Here is a 16,752-nt window from a genome sequence, read left to right on the forward strand (position 1 = left end):
AGCCTAACCCCTGATTACAATAAGCAACTAGAGTATGTCCCGAAATAATATCAGGAATCTCTACACAATTCTTGTATTCTAACAGGCACCAACTAGCAAAGAGCGCTCTACGGGCTGCTCCATTTGCTTTGAAATAGCAGTGACATAACGGAAAGATAACTCGATATGTAACACGATTACAACGTAGCATAATTGCCATATTTAGCACAGCTTTCCTACTATGCTACTGCCAGATGATAAATCCGACGACACTTAGCTTCATCCTGCCACTAGGAGGTTATGAATACCTCCTAGAAATTGTCAAGGTACTAAAACAAATAAATGGACGAATCAAATCTATCAAACCTGAATCATTCATGTTCATAATGGTAAATTAGATTATGAATACCTTAACAATTTTCAATTAGGTTGAATTCAGAAATGATTTACTCATAGAGACTTAAAAATCTAACGGTCGATATATCGATATGTGATCGAAAATTAAATCTCATAAGTGATGTCTTAAAATGATAAAAAAATATCGATGAGGTCATATATTTACACACATATTTTATAAATATATATATATATATATATATATATATATATATATATATTCAGGTTGCAACCCTCATCAGAAGGTAATGGTTCAATGCACTCGATCATAAATAGAAACTCGAGCCTCTCTGTTTCTTTTCTATTATACCATTGCTTATAACATAAAATAAAGAAAGAAAAATCAACTTGGAGGGAATATGAGGCATAATGGGGGAACAAGACTTGAACAGTGGGAAACATGATCAATAAACATTGCAGAATACAAGGAAAAGGCACATGGATTTACTGCTAACAATGTTTGACTTGAACAGAGAAATTCTATTTAATTTTTAAAATAAATAAGCAAAAAAGAATTAAACTCCAACCTTGAATTAAAAGTTGGTTCATTGAGCAGACAACTAAACGCAGCTCGAGTTAGTTGGGTGAAAAACTGTGATCAACCACCGAGAAGCCTCCATCAACAACTAAGTTGTGTCCGCTAACGTAACCCGATTCATCTGAAGCAAGGAACAGAGCTGCCTCTGCGACATGCCTAGCCTTCAACACAGTCCCCTTCAAGTTTGCAATGGCACAGCTGTTGGCTTCGACCTCATTTGGCTCCAAGTTATAAGCCTTACACGAAAGAGGGGTTGCAACACCAAATGGGGAAATGCAATTTACTCGAATCCCATAAGCACCAAGCTCACTGCAAGCCGATCTCACCAACCCGATTAAGGCATGTTTTGATGTTGTATAAGCATGTGGAGCTGTACCTCCAAGTGAACCTGCAACGCTTGTAGTGCATATAACTGAGCCGCGAATTTTTCTAGCCACCATGGCACGCGCGGCATGCTTGATTGTCGCTGCAACTCCGCGGACATTTGTGATCATTGTGCTGTCGAAACCTTGGATGTCGAGGTCTAAAATGCCAGTCATTGGACCCATAATGCCTGCATTGCTGAACAAAATATTTAGGCTGCCGTATTTTTCCATTGTGTAACTTACTGTTTGTTCAACTTGGTTTTCGTCTGTGACGTCGCAGTGGAAGTATGAGACTCTTTCCGAGGCTATTGAGGCCACAACTTGAAGACCCAATTCGTCTTGAATATCAGCTACGACAACAAAAGCTCCATTCGCTGCGAAAAGTCTTGCTGCTTCCTCACCAATGCCACCAGCTGCACCAGTGATGAGGGCCACCTTGCCCTCCAACCTAATTGATGCATTTGAGATTGTGTTGCATGAAAATATATTGGTACTGCATGATCTAAGAAGGTTGAGAAATAAAGATAATTGTAATGGTTACCTTGGCTTAGACATTGATGATGATGATGATGATGATGATGAAATGCTTGTGTTCTCAATGGGTATGCTGCTGAAACTTCCGAATGAATCTTCTTTCTCTTGGATCGGCTATTTATAATACCCCAATGGTTGGTTCATATATTATATTGTCTGCTATGCTAGGATGCAGAGCTCAATGCATAGACATGTGGGAAAAAGAAAATTATAAATTGCAAAGGCTGTTGACTATTTTTAACCAGCTTAATTTAATATAAAATTTTCAAATACTTATTGCCCCCTCAACCCTTATAATTTTGGAGTTTTGTCCCTTTACATTAGTTTTAGGGATTTTTTCTCCTTTACGCCACTTACTTATTTTTTTTCTTACTTACCTATAACAGCCCTTATATGTTGTTCCCTGATATCAAATTAAGTTTTTTTTTTAAATTTATTTTTAAGACTATTTTGCCCTCACCCATAGAGAGAGAGAGAGAGAGAGAGAGAGAGAGAGAGAAGTCATAGGAGACTTTGCAGGAATCCAGTCGCCGGGATCCTGTCACCAGCCTCCAAACATCTCCGAAAACCTCGCCGGAGGTCCCCAAAGAGGTCCTCAGGGATCTCATAGGCCCCCGGAGAGGTTACCGGAAACTTTTATTACCCCTCAATAAAAAAAAACATTTATTTGGAGGCAATAAAAGTTTATTGGGGGAGGATAATAAAAATTTATTGGAGGGAATGAAACTAATCTCTCTAAAATTAGATAAATAGAACTTTGATTGAGGAAGAAAATAAAGATATTACATCAATTCAAAATCTTTTATTGCGGGGTAGTAAAAGTTTTGGGGGGCAATAAAACATATAAAATTTGGGATCAGGAAGGGGGACTAATCTCCCTAAAATTAGACAAATAAAATTTTGATTGAGGAAGAAGTTGATGAGATTACATTAGTTAAAAACATTTTATTGGGGGCAATAAAAGTTTATTAAAGGACAATAAACAACTTTTAATTTAAAATTCGGTATTCTAGCAGCACGTATGCACATCTAAACAACATTATATATATTGCTATACTCAAGACTCAATGAAACTTTGTTGAAAAAAAAAAGTAAAAATATTCCATAATTCCACACTCGCATAAAGGTCATACCCAAGTATTAAAAGAAAGGGCTAAATACGGGTTACTACCATGTGGTTTAGGTCTAAAATCAATTCAGTCCCTACACTTTTAATTTCATCAAAAACATCCCTGTACTTTCAATTTTGATCTAATAGGTCCAATTCGTTAATATTCTGTTATGGATTCAACTTATAGTTGGATTATTTGATGAAAAACTTTTTATTTGATAGATTTCTAATAGTGAGACCCACTCCTAAATTGACTATGCATGCCACCTCAACATCACATCAAAAAACATAGGCCATATATGAGCCACGTCAAAAAGTTAAATGACTCAATTATCGGAAGACTAACAAATTGTATCTATTAGATCAAAATTGAAACTGCATGGGTGTTTTTGATGAAATTAGAAGTCTAGGGACTGAATTGATTTTGGACCTAAATCACAGGGTAATAACCAGTATTTAGCCCTAAAAGAAAAAGGGACCCTACTCACATAAACACCTAGCTTTAAAAATATCTATGCTCATATCCAGATCTGGAATAAGAATTTTTGTTCTCATAAACAAAGTGAACTACAAAATGGATCTACACCACAATACTTGTGATAAACTAAAGAAATTCGTTTAGTCAACATACTCGAGCGCATCTCCCGAGCAGTTCACCGGCAGCAGCACAAAAATGCCAATAAATCGGGCGAACAGGACCACCCTCAAGCTGAAATTGATAAGCTGCAAAAGAACCATGGCGTCCAAACTTGATGTTATGAGCAATCGTCCTCGGTGAGCTTCAAGGCCCTTCTGAGCCAATCGGGAGAAGAAATAAGCCTCTCTAGATTGAAATGGCTACTCTTCTTGTAATTGCCTTCGGCCAAAACTCTTGGTATGTAGACCTCAGAATTGCTCGGATGTTTTCTCATGATGGAGTAAAGCGTGAAGAAGAGAACGCACAGGCCGGAGTTTATGGCCAGTAACGTCAACGCAATACAAGTGGTCGGGTTCCGGGTAGACTCGGAAGGTCAAATCTGGGTAGTCGGAGAAAGACGACATCATTTTGGATTGGAAAAAGGAGAAAGAAAGGCCCATGTAACCGGAGGCTATTACGGAGACCAAGCCAGCGGCTCCGAGGCCCGTGTCGTCGTATAGAGAGAGAGAGAGAGAGAGAGAGAGAGAGAGAGAGAGAGAGTGTGTGTGTGATGCCCCGGAAATTGGTATTTATTTTTCAAAAATTTTCCTGAATTTAATTAGTGGTTATCGGACGGTTTCGTGACTCGTGGACGGAGCGAAAGTCTTTCGGGCGAATAATTATTCAGGAAGCGTCATTTTAGGGAGGGCACAAGGGTTGACTTTTTATTCGTTGGGTATCTCTAAAAACTTCATTCACAAAAATTGTAGAGCGCGTCGATACGAGTTCGTGGACATGAGGAACGCGAAAATCGGAGTTCGTATGAAGAAGTTATGGTTATCGGAAAAAGTTTCCATTTTGGTATATATGGGATTTTTACCGGAAAATATAAAAAAAGTCAGACTTTCCTTTTTCGGAAAATCTTCTCTCTCCTCTCTCCCTAGCCCGCGTCTGCTTTTCTACTTCGCTGGCTTCGTTCTTCCTCCTCCGGCCACCATCGGGCACGATTCCAAGTGGGGTTTCTTCACCTCAACCTCCTCTACATGTCTGTGGTAACCATCGAGCGTGGGACGAGCTGTGGTGGGCACTGCAAGGCCGAGAAGAAGCCACATCGGGGATGAAGCTGCCTTCGTCAGAACTGGAGATTCCGGCCACCTTTGCCGGTGATTCTTGAGGGCTTTTGGAGCTCAGAGGACGTAGATGCTTTCCACAAGGTGGCTTGCATCGATTCAAAGTGTGCAGGTTGAATTTTGGAAATTGGGATTCTAGGATTCATCAGATTCAAAGCTTTCGAGGTGCTTGGCAGAGGGCATTCTGTAAGCAGTCTAGTGGTGTGAAGACGCAGCGGGAGTTTCGAGGTGAGTAATCTCACAACGTTCATTTACGAACGGAGTTACCATTATTGTTTTGGCGTTATTTGTTTAACTACAAACTATAGTTGATATTAGTAAGCATTCTTGAGCGAATGACTACGTATATATATATTTATGTGAAATATATATATATATATATTCTTGTGAGTGATGTGTGACGGAATAATATGCATGATTGTGTTCATATTATTGTTGAAGGCGACTTTTCAGGAAATAATATTGTGGAAAAAGATGTTTTCTATTGTTTGAAAAGTATTGAGTTTGATGTTACATTTTTGAGTCAAGCGTGACTTATTTTAAATGTATTGGTCCTTGTACCAAGAGTCACAGATGGTGAGCAGGGATGGGGAAATCCGAAATTAGATTATGTAACGTTTTTAGGTCGGGTGCTACTTACTTAACGTTTGATTCTAAGACCAGACGGGGTCTGAAGATCATATGTGACAGATGGTGACATTAACGTTTGATTTTAAGACCAGACGGGGTCTGAAAATCATATGTCACAGATGGTGACAGGTCGGAGATGGTGACCTTAACGTTTGATTCTAAGACCAGACGGGGTCTGAAAATCATATGTCACAGATGGTGACAGGTCGCAGATGGTGACCAAGGCAGGAAATCGGTAATCACGTCTTTGGCCAGATGAGTGGTTACTATTTCAGTTAGAGCTCTAGTCTGTCTGCCAGTGTAATTCTTGGGGTAACAGTGCGAGGTTATTAACTCATGAGATTTCGTGTTTTTAGGGAACAAGGTATGAGTTGCTTCCTTATTAACGGTTTTTAATGGGACAAGGTGTGAGTTTTTTTCCTTATTTCGTGATTTGAATGGGAAATCAAGGTGTAAGTTGCTTTCCTTATTTCGTGATTTGAATGGAAAATCAAGGTGTGAGTTGCTTTCCTTATTTCGTGAATTGAAAGAAAATAAGGCGTGAGTTCCTTTCTTTAGGTGGTGTTTAAGGAATGAAGGAGTGAGTTGTTTTCCTTAGTTTTGGGTGTGAGTTGATTTGTGGTGGTTTTGAGTTACTCATATGGGCTTGCAAAAGCTTACCGGGTTTGTTGTGTGGCAACCCGGTGCACCATTCAAACGGTGTAGGGGTTAATACTCTAGGTCAGGGAAATCGTGGCTGAATCTGAGATAGCGTGCTAGCAGTTTTACAGTAGGAAGTCAATTTTATGACTTTACCATTATTAAGACTTCCGCTTGTAGTGAGCTTTGAGGAGCATTTACTTATTATTTTGTTGTTAACAATTTAATTCGTAAGCTTGTGTAATATATAACTCTTTAGAGCGAGTGTATATTGACTTAGTGGGTTTAGGGCATCAGTATGTATTTGATTTAAAAGGGAAAAAGTTTCCAGGTATTTTGTATTAATGGCTGAATGATCACGCATATAAGTATGAGATTGTATATCGATTTTTTAATTGTGTTAAAAATCAGGGGCGTGAGAGAGAGAGAGAGAGAGAGAGAGAGAGAGAGGGACAGAGAGAGAGAGAGAGAGAGAGAGAGAGAGACAGACAGATAGACAGACAGGCAGAGAGAGAGAGAGAGGGAGAAGAAGAAGAAGTGTGATTCTACAGAGAGAGAGGGAGGAGAGAAGAGATGAGAGAGATCGATGATGAGAGAGAGAGACAAAGTGTGTGTGCATGTGTGTGGCAATATGTAATTTTAAATTTTTTTAGAGCCCAAAATTGTCATTTAGTTGTTAAATTGGATTAGTGAGAATAAAAATCTGTTACTAGAGTAAGTGGGTTGATTTTTGCCCATTTTGGTGCTTTGGGTCAAGGCCCCAATAATTTAACTCCAACCCTAGCTGTTCTAAGAAAGAGCTAGTCTATTACAACCTAAACCATAAGCTCTCAAGGCTGCTCTAGGGTTTTTAGAAAAAAGTCTTCTTGCCATTGTCCGACGGCATGTCCATGGATGCAGTCGTCGAACGGGATTTATTGTTGGGTGAACGCGGCTCATTGGATCGAGGTGGCTTCGCCCTTGATTGACGGGATAGGTGGTTGGTGGTAGGTGAGATAGGGACAGTCGGGATGGTCTGGTTTAGTTCTTGCAGGCCAGCGTTGTGGGTTAGATAGGCGGCAGGGAGGTTGATTACAGGCGCTGGTTTGGTGGTGAGGAGGCCAGACAAGCTCCGTGGCGAGGATTCGACTCCTGGTTGGACGAGATGGTGGAGCTCTCCCAGATCCGGTCTGGGTCGGATGATTTGGATTGGTTGGGAGCGATTTGTCGGGCGCTAGTGGCGGAGTGAATAGGTTCGGACTGTGCCAATGATGGAGCATCCGTCTTGTAACAATTCTCTGATCCAGATCCGTCACAGGCAGTGTTCTAAAACTCGACCGCCCAGGCCGCCTAGGTGGTGCCTAGGAGCTGGGCGGCTCCTCTCCGCCTCGAGTAATGCATATTTGGAGCTTCTGGGCGTCTGGGTTTTAGGCGGGCGCCTAGGCGGCCTAGGCGGCTGGCTGGGCATTTCATTTTTTTTTTTTTTAAATTCACGACTCCTAAAGAGTAAAGTCCCAAAACGTGATGAGTTTTGTCCCAAAACGCCGTCTCTGTTGCTCAGCCTCTCTTCTCTGTCGATGATCAGACCTCTCTTCTTCATCGCTATCGCTCTCTCTCCGTCGCTGTGCTAAGTAGCTCTTGTGAGGGGAGCTGGACTTCGAAACGTGAAACCAGATCTGTTACGTTTCAGTTTGCTCGCTCAGTTACTCTTCCAGTCTTCCTCTACCACCTCAACCGGCGGTTGCTTCATCTTCTTCGCCCCTCCGCTCCACAACTCCTCCCTCAGCTTTCCACGGTAAGTTTTGAGAAATTGATAATCTGGAATTCTGGAAACCTGGAAAATTATGCATCTTTGCTTGAATTGATAATCTGGATGTTGATAATCTTTGTTTGAATTGATAATTCTGAAAGTGGAAATTGATAATCTTCTTGTTCTTGTTTAGTTGTTGTTGGAAATTGATAATCTTCTTGTGGGTGTTGCTGGAATTGATAATCTAGAAATTTATAATCTCAATCTTCTTGTTGAGTTGTTGCTGGAAATTGATAATCTTCTTGTTCTTCTTTAGTTGTTGTTGGAAATTGATAATCTTCTTGTTCTTATTGCTGGAAATCCGAAATTGATAATCTTCTTGTTCTGGACTTTTGGAAATCCAAAATTGATAATATTTTTGTTTATGTTATTGGCTTGTTGAGTTGTTGCTATGATGCTAATATGCTATGGACCTATCGTTGAGTTGATTGTTGAATGTTGAAATCGAGGAATGCTAATATGTTCTGTAAAGGACAAAATAGACAGATTGTGATAGAAAGGTCAAATAGAGTCTTCATAAATGATAGATTAGCTATGTTTTCAATTGATCAATGCTAGATTGCTAGTTACTAAGAGAAATCATAATAGAGATGCTTCTGCCATTAATGTTTAGTCTTTCACTCTTTCATATACATTCTGCCACTTTTATTGATTCATTATTTGTTGATTAATAGGGCGTCCTTGATGCATCTTTCGGAGGATGTAATGCTATGAATGAAGCGGATAGATACCGAAGGATGTTGAGTTTCAGTCCGATACCGAAGGAGTCTTGGATGGATATGGAGAAGAAGAGTTAGAGGTTACCGGCAATTAGGCTTGCAATTGTTATATCACTTAGTCTTTAATCTTTATGTATGCTTATTTAGGACTCTCTTAAAATTTGAATATTCTAGGTGCAATTTTATTATTCTTTGAGTCTTTATAAGTATAAATATTTTTAATTACATAAATAAAAGCTATAAAAATTAAATAAAAATTAAAAAATACAAAACCGCCTAGGCGCCGCCTAGGCACCAGCCTAGGCGCTCCTTCCCCAGCCCACCGCCCGACTAGCGCTTAGCGATTTTTCGAACCTTGGTCACAGGTGGTGGCAAGTCGCATATGAGGGGAAGATGGGGGGTGGTTTTGCAAGAATTGGGTTGGGCCCTCTTTGGTGGTTGTGTTGTGTTGTCCCTACTACTTGGGCTGATGTTTGGGTTTGGGCTCATTTTTTGGGCCCTACCCAGGTTGTTTTTTCCTTTAATATTGTTATTTATTTATGTTGTTTAGTGTGGTTGCGCTCTTTGCGAGTAATAAGCCCCTATATGTACCGTATAGGGTTAGTCCAGCTATGTGCCTGTGTGTACACTCAAAATGCTTTGACTGCTTTAGGAAGACGGCAAGTTCCTTGTTTCGTCAAATGGTCGTTGCCACCTAGTGGCAGGGTGAAGCTAAGTATCATCAGATTTATCCTCTGACGGCAACATAGTAGGAAAACTGTGCTTTTGGTAATTATGATACGTTGTAATCGAGTTATCTTTCCGTTATGTTACCGCTGTGTCAAAGCAAATAGAGTAACCAATAGAGCACTCTTTGCTAGTTGGTGCCTGGTTGAATACATTTCTTTGGTAGAGACTTCGGGTATCATTTCAGGACGTTCTCTAGAAGCTTTTTATTGTAATCAGGGGTTTAGGCTCAATGTCCCTCCCTTGTATTCAACAGTTTCATTAATCAAGGCTTAAGGACAGCAGCACTAGCCCTTTATTCAAAAAAAAAAAAAAAAAAAAACTGGTTTAAAAATCTCGAAAAGAAAATCAGTGAGTATTATTTCAAAATTCTTCTATGCACCGCAATGCAAGTGGTCCAACACCTAATATGCGATCTCAACTCTTGATATTTATTGTCAACTTTTTACCATAATAACCAAAAACTATTCTTAATGTTATACAACCGTTCGTTTCTATTAGTGCAAGAGCACGTCAGTACTCTTTATCCCTTCCGGTATTATTATATGCAAGATCAGTATATTATACCTCAACTTTTCTTTTCTTTTTTGTGTGTGTACGTGATATTATTTCTTTGATAGCTAAAATCAAATTCAAGGTATTCTTCGGTAGTCTCATATGGAAGATACATAATAACCTACAATTGAAGCTTTCCTAATGTTGCCAAACTATAGTTGCAAGAGTATAATTGGGTTCCAAAAAGCAATCCCTTTGGGATGGAGAAATAGTGTTTGCTTATATATGACAGGATCTGCCCCCAGATTTCATCATGACATTCAAAGTGGTCATGGACTTGGCAAACTTCCCTAAATATGGACTATCAAAACCTGCATAGTAAACTAATTCTTTTAATAACGTAAATCCAACTTCAACTTCTGGAGCTTACTTGCTCCTCATAATAACAACGTACCAACTTCTAACTAGAACTTAATAGGTCATAGCCCTTAGATCTCAATCATCATATTACGATACAAACTCAATACTACTACTTAAGATGATATGTTTTAAACCGGAAATTAATAATACAAGTTAAAATGCCTAGCACTTCAATGTAGCTCTCACTAAGCGGCTACTGGGATCATCGCTCCAAGTGACACTACTAGGATAAAGTTCATAGACATCAGTCCATAACTGATGTAAAAAAAAAAAAAAAAAACTGATGTCTTAGTAGGTGATGTTAAAGATCGCCGAAACTAAGACATCGGTTCATAACTGATGTCTAGTTTGCAACGAGACATCGGTTTAGCTATTGTCAAACCTTCATATTTTGGCATTAGATGCTTAATGAAATAGAGATCTAACAACACAATTATCCATTTTAACATTGTTATTGATTTAGAAACAATGTCTAATAATATTTTACACATCTTTTCCTGAAGAAGAACGATATCCAATGCTATGTTGGACATCGGTTCCTTGATCTATATCGATGTTCATATTTATGCTAGACATCGGTTTTTGTTTATATATCGATGTCCATAGTAATGCTAGACATCGGTTTTTGTTTAAGAACTGATGTACATTCTCTTTCTTGACATCGATTTTTATTTAGTAACTGATGTATTTTCTCTTTCTTGACATCGATTTTTGTTTAATAACTGATGTATTATCTTTTTCTTGACATCGGTTTTTGTTTCCAAACTGATGTATTTTCTCTTTTCTGACATTGGTTTTTATTTTCAAACTGATGTAATTTCTATTTTTTGACATCAGTTCTTCATCAGTAACTGATGTTTTTTCTTTTCTTGACATCAGTCTGTGAATTCAAACTGCTGTTATATCCCTTTCGTGCTGTATTTGGTACTAGAAAGCTGATCCACAAATAACATGAAATTCAAATATTGGGGAATTGCATTAATTTCTATCCAAAATTAGAGCTTGAGGTAGCTTCAAAAGTTTTGCACAATAAACCCTAACCTACTTTAAGGCTAGTCTAGAAAATACCACTACTGCAATAACTACATGCAGTATAATTTGTTCACAATTCATCCTGATATCACTACATCTACTACAAAATGGTCAGCAAAATCTTGCCTTACTCAAAATCATATTGCTCTGCAGCATTGACATGACTATGAACTAAAGAAACAAGTTCATGAAGAGCACGGACGGCAACCGGCTCCAGTTCATGCAAAGTAGTTTCTTACTTTAGCTCCTTTCCTTCAAGATCCTGCCTCTCACTCGCCCGATCCAAATCCTTGTCATTCTGATCTGGGTAACATATAAAATCATGGCTATCGGCAAAAAGAGAAATGCCGCTTGCATAAACATGCACTTCAAATTTCCCCTTCTTTTCTCCAATGATTAAGGAAACAATACAAAGTAATCTTAATATAAGATGATCTGTCAGACAGCTTATAGAAAACTGACCTACTTGTCTGTTATTAAGCAGTTTACACGCATACCTCTCTGTGTTCGCCATTTCCACCGAAGAAGCTTTAGGTAGCACTTGGTTCTGTCCAAAATCTTAGAAATTAAATATAACTAGAAAATTAAATATAACTAGAAAGTGAGCCCGCGCTTTGTTGCGGGAATTATTGTTATATGATAGTTAAAGTTTTAATACAATTGATCTTTTAATATTACATAGTATGTTTATGTTTACCCAAAGAAAAAGTAGGTTTCACTCCAAAATCAGTGGCAACTGTAACTACAAAAGGTGTGAACATTGATACAGAAAGCTAGCTACAGATCATTAATAGTGTTGATGTACTGTTGAAACCTATAGAACTCCTTCCAATCTCTGTAGATATTGTAGGTGCATCATTTTATGGTCATTGCAAAAGCTATCGAAAAATGTTGAAGCTGGTAATATACAGAAACATATAGAGAATTATTTTACTTTGGAAATGGCATATTATGTAATTATAATGAAAATGAAGATTAACAAACAATAACAACAAAAGTGGAAGATTATTTATACTAACCTGTGTCTCAATTAGTCAAATGTTCAAGAATGGATTCTAATTTCTTGTGGAACTCTAACAGCTCATTCATGTCTTTTGTTTGGAAAGAACTCCCTTCTCAATCCCTGCAAATTGAAGAGAGGATATCAGGCACAACTCTTTGACAGGTAAATTAATTAGTGTTCGCACATTCCAAAGGACAGTTTAGACCTGATCATCGTCAAGAATTATCCTGAACAGAACATTTGGATTTCCATCTTATATTATCAAATTCAGCTGCATAGTTTACTTCATTTGGAATAAAATAGAACAGCCAACTTTCTTTGGCCTAGTATGCATTAATGGGCTTTTACATCAACTGCCAAACAAAGAACTGTAAATATCATTCATAATATGTTTAACAAAGAGTTGTGGGTATGGTCTCCATTTAGAGCAAGGGCTATGATAATAGTCACAGAAGATGAAAAACTGATGCAAGACTTTTTTCTTAGTTGCGAGTGCATGACCACCCAACAATTAGAATTGGGATACAGAGCAAGACACATAGAATACCATTACGGCATGAACAATATATTCATCTTCGTTACTTGTATTTCAGCATGAACACCATTACGGCATTACGCAAGCATTTCAGAATAATCATAGCAATATGCATATGATAACATTAGCATCTGTAACCAAAGAGATTTGTGCCTTGGCCAAGCGGTATATTATGGGAAGAGATTGTGGAAGGTAAATAATTAAAGATGATAGCTTTATAATGTATATAGAGACAGAATACATAGAATTGAACTCCTTAGAACAGTGTTATGTAAAATGGGTATGGTGAGTGAAGTTGTAGACTTACACTAACTTCAGCATGGTGATCAGTATCACTAGCTTGCAGTAAGATATAAACTTAAAACAGTGGCAGTAAGATATAAACTTAAAATAGATTATATAAATATATCTAACAAGGTGGCGAAAGCTTAAACAGCTATTGACATACCTCAAATTGTTCAGAGAATCAATGTCCAATGAATACAACTCCTCAATTTGCAAAAAAATAAAAATTGTCATTTGAAATTGTAATTGCTTTAAAATGTCACTAGAAAACGAAATACAGAAAACAAAAGACCAGTTCACCTGCAGAACTCTTGAAACCATGACTTCTGAAGTCGAAATATAAAGTTAAGATCTAGGTCTTTAAGTATGGTCATTTCATCAATTTCTGTCTCAGTCTTATCTGTTGTTCAACTGAGGGAAGATCCCTTCAAGTCAAAATGTCGATGAATGGTATATTCAGAACAAAACAGATTTCCCATAATAATAAATCGCACCTGAAACATCATAAGATAGATAATAACATTTAAATGCTTACCATGTTTTGTAAAAACTACAAGCACATTACTTAGTTTGAAGTTTAGCCTAGCTATAGGCTTAGCAACTCTTGGACAAATTACCTTTTTTTGAATAGGTTGCAAAGTTAGATTTAGCAGTGTAGACCATAAAATTTAGTGACCAGCGTATTCTCGTATGCTCGAACATGGTTGTAATAGGCAGAGAGCATCCTTATAAGAACCTTCACCATGAAACATTATTTGGTTAGAACCAGTATTTTTTTTTTTTTCAAAAAATTTATATGGTGAATTGAGTACAAACAACTAGAGAACTCACTTTTACTTCTGCTTTCTTCATTGTTTTAATCACGTATCGGTCATCATTAGTCAAGTAAAAGAAGTTACCACTTTTACCAGGAGAAGAAAGTTCTCGAAGAGCATCGTTCTCACAGATAGAGAGCATGTAGTCAGCTGCATCCACCTTGAACAACTTCCTAAGAGTTCTGCAAATTTTATTCTCAATTTTTTTATACACAAATGTGCTAACTAGTAGTTAACTGATGAAGCAAACATAGCTAGCAAGGCAAGATCTAGTTACCTGAAGACTAAAGGACAATAATCCTTCCATTTAAATTCACAAGATTGGTGTGGTGGAGTGTATTTGGATTCTTCAGGAGGAAACCTTGTCCAATATTTTTCTCTGGGGTCGAAAGCCCAAGGCTTTAGATCAAGGGATCCAGACGGCCCTGGTCTTCCAACAGAATGCCTATGTGCATGAAATGATTAACATACATATAAATATAATCCAAAAGATTATCGATCATGAAGCAAATTACACTAATAAATATATAAAATGTGCTAAAATATTAATCAATTAAAGATGAAATTTTTTTATTAAAAATTACCTAATTCCAAGCTGCAAATTGAGCATGAGTTCATAATTTTTGTGGCCCCTACTGATCGTTTCCCCTTGTCTCCTACATACCTCAGATTGATTATTACCTGGAGAAGATGATTGAGGCCTTGAGAGATTCCCATTCTCTTTCTAGTTCTCTGTGAAGAAGAAGAAGGCCCTTAGCTTCTCAAACACATTACAGCTACCTCAAAACCCATTACAGATACCTCAAACACAACCCCCAAAACCTAGAAACACAACCTAGATTATCAGTAAATCAGCGACTACCCAAAACAAAATCAGAAACAAAATACCCATCACTCCATCAACAACTACTAGATTATCCGCAAATCATCGACTACCCAATACCCATCACTCCATCACCTCCAAATTACACAAACACCCATTGCAATATCGAAAACCTTGGGTTCGGTTCATCATCTGAAGAAGGCAATTTCTGCTAAAATCAAGAACAAGAGAGCTACTAGCGGTCCAGAGAAGCAAAATCAACAACAAAGGAATCTAAAACGCACTGAACATGAACAGAATTTCAAGCAAAATTGAGAGGATAAAGATGAAAGTGATACCGTCGGGGTGGAAGGAGAAAAGAGAAGGAGGAGGGGCAAGGCGGAGCTCCGGCGTGGACTGCGTCTTTAGCAGATCTGGTGAATTTGAGAAGAGAGATGAGAGAACAGGTGTGCCAAAGGAAGAGGAGGAGGAAGATAGCGGAGGCGGTGGCTGAGGCAGAGAGCAGTCGGGTGCTGGTCGGAGGGGCAAACGAAGTATAGTCGTGGTGTCGTGTTGTTTAGGGTTTGAGAGAGAAAATTGACCAAGTATAGTCGCGTGGGAAACTGACTAAGTGTTGGTGGCAAACAAAATTTTGTTCCCCCGCCTCATCAATTTTGTAACTTAGTCGTTTCCGCGCTTTCTCAAAATTTTGCCAAAAAACAGAGACATCGGTCAAAAATGATAAATGATGTTAATTTTACAAATAGAAATCGGTTTTCAAAGACCTGATGTTACAAATCTCTTTTATATCGCGTGAATTCCTGACCGATGTTTGTGACATGATGTCTATTAACATTATTCTAGTAGTGTGACTACTCACCAAACGACCACTGGGGCCATCTCACCAGTAGCACTCACTAGAAGGCCACTAGGATTAACTCAGCTGTAGTATTCACTAGGAGGCCATTAATAGAAGATGTAAATGATGGCTATCAACTCACTCATAGCTCTCACCAAGCGGTTACTATGATCGTCTCACTAGTAAAATTTACCCAGCTGCCACTACGATCGTCTCACCAGTATCGCACTCACCAGGAGGCCACTAGGATCTGCTCACTAGTAGTACTCACTAGGCGCCATTAAAAGAAATATTTTGCAAATGACGGATTACACAATACAACTACTCGCCCTGATAGAAATATCTATATTCTACTGATGACTAACTCATAAGAAATTGGCTATGACTAGAGGGTACTGCCGACTAATCGTCTCATACCATCTCGAGGATAGTGCTGACCAGATGACGCATCGGAGGGTACTACCGACCTAAATACTCTTCTCACTCTATCTGAAGTATCTAAATAACACATATGAAATGGGTGATAACTAGAGGGTATTGCCGACCAGATGACGCATTGGATGGTATTGCTGACTGGAATATTAGGAGGTGATGGCTAGAGAGTACTGTCAACTAACCATCTCATGATATCTGGAGGGTACTATCAACCAAATGACGCATTGGAGGGTACTACCGACTAGAATACTAGGAAACGATGACTAGAGAGTACTACCGACTAATCATCTCATATATGCCATCTGGAGGGTACTGCCGACCATATATATATATATATTGGAGAGTACTGCCTGTAATGCCTCAAACTGTGCCTCACCAATTTGAGCATGTCACAATGCCGCGTGTCTCTAAGACATAAACTGAAGGTTCAATTTACATCCTAGAAACCTCTCAAGGCATTTTGTTTAATAATAATTTTCATAAAACACACAGTGGAAATGTTTAAAATACTTTTGAGGTGAAAAACTTATAAAACGATAAATTACTTTGTTCGCCTATAATTTGATACGACAGCTTGCTCGTCAAATCATGAACTCCAAGAAGCAAGAAGCTTAGCAAAGTTTTGATGCAAGGCAAATCTTCCAATAAGTTCCGGAATAATGATATTCAAGAAGCAAAAGTCAAGATAAGTCCCGGAACCTGATTTTCGTATGATAATATGTTTAACATTTTCCACACATCCTGCTTCGTCTTCTACTATCCCGTCACTAGTGCATTGTACCTACATCCAAGGACTAAAAAATTGAAAAAATCGACGAAATATTAGCGAAATTTTCATTTTTTTAGGGGTCCGATATTTTCCTAACCAACCAATTAAATTTCGGCGAGATTATCGAAAT

At 38.3% G+C, this 16,752-nt stretch overlaps 1 protein-coding gene and 1 long non-coding RNA gene across 22 annotated transcripts; both read right to left on the reverse strand.

The window, feature by feature from the left end:
* Positions 1 to 728: 728 nt before the first annotated feature.
* Positions 729 to 1,910, reverse strand: LOC112194922 (short-chain dehydrogenase reductase 3b). Its single transcript, XM_024335176.2, has 2 exons — positions 1,820 to 1,910; positions 729 to 1,726 (listed from the first exon to the last, which is right to left on the reverse strand). The coding sequence occupies exons 1-2, from the start codon at positions 1,831 to 1,833 to the stop codon at positions 952 to 954; spliced, it is 789 nt and encodes a 262-aa protein (XP_024190944.1). The 5' UTR covers positions 1,834 to 1,910; the 3' UTR covers positions 729 to 951.
* A 9,124-nt stretch (positions 1,911 to 11,034) lies between these two features.
* Positions 11,035 to 15,214, reverse strand: LOC112194716. 21 transcript variants are annotated; one of them, XR_005808371.1, is made up of 8 exons: positions 14,919 to 15,213; positions 14,342 to 14,489; positions 14,035 to 14,202; positions 13,774 to 13,939; positions 13,560 to 13,678; positions 12,139 to 13,436; positions 11,617 to 11,666; positions 11,035 to 11,422 (listed from the first exon to the last, which is right to left on the reverse strand). It is a non-coding gene; the product is annotated as an uncharacterized LOC112194716 (long non-coding RNA). The 21 variants fall into 21 exon arrangements; XR_005808372.1 differs by having other exon boundaries at positions 11,035 to 11,501; XR_005808370.1 differs by having other exon boundaries at positions 11,035 to 12,242; positions 13,106 to 13,146; positions 13,243 to 13,436; positions 14,919 to 15,211.
* Positions 15,215 to 16,752: the final 1,538 nt, after the last annotated feature.

The sequence above is a fragment of the Rosa chinensis genome, chromosome 3 (genome assembly GCF_002994745.2).
Source record: "Rosa chinensis cultivar Old Blush chromosome 3, RchiOBHm-V2, whole genome shotgun sequence".
NCBI classification, from domain to species: domain Eukaryota; kingdom Viridiplantae; phylum Streptophyta; class Magnoliopsida; order Rosales; family Rosaceae; genus Rosa; species Rosa chinensis.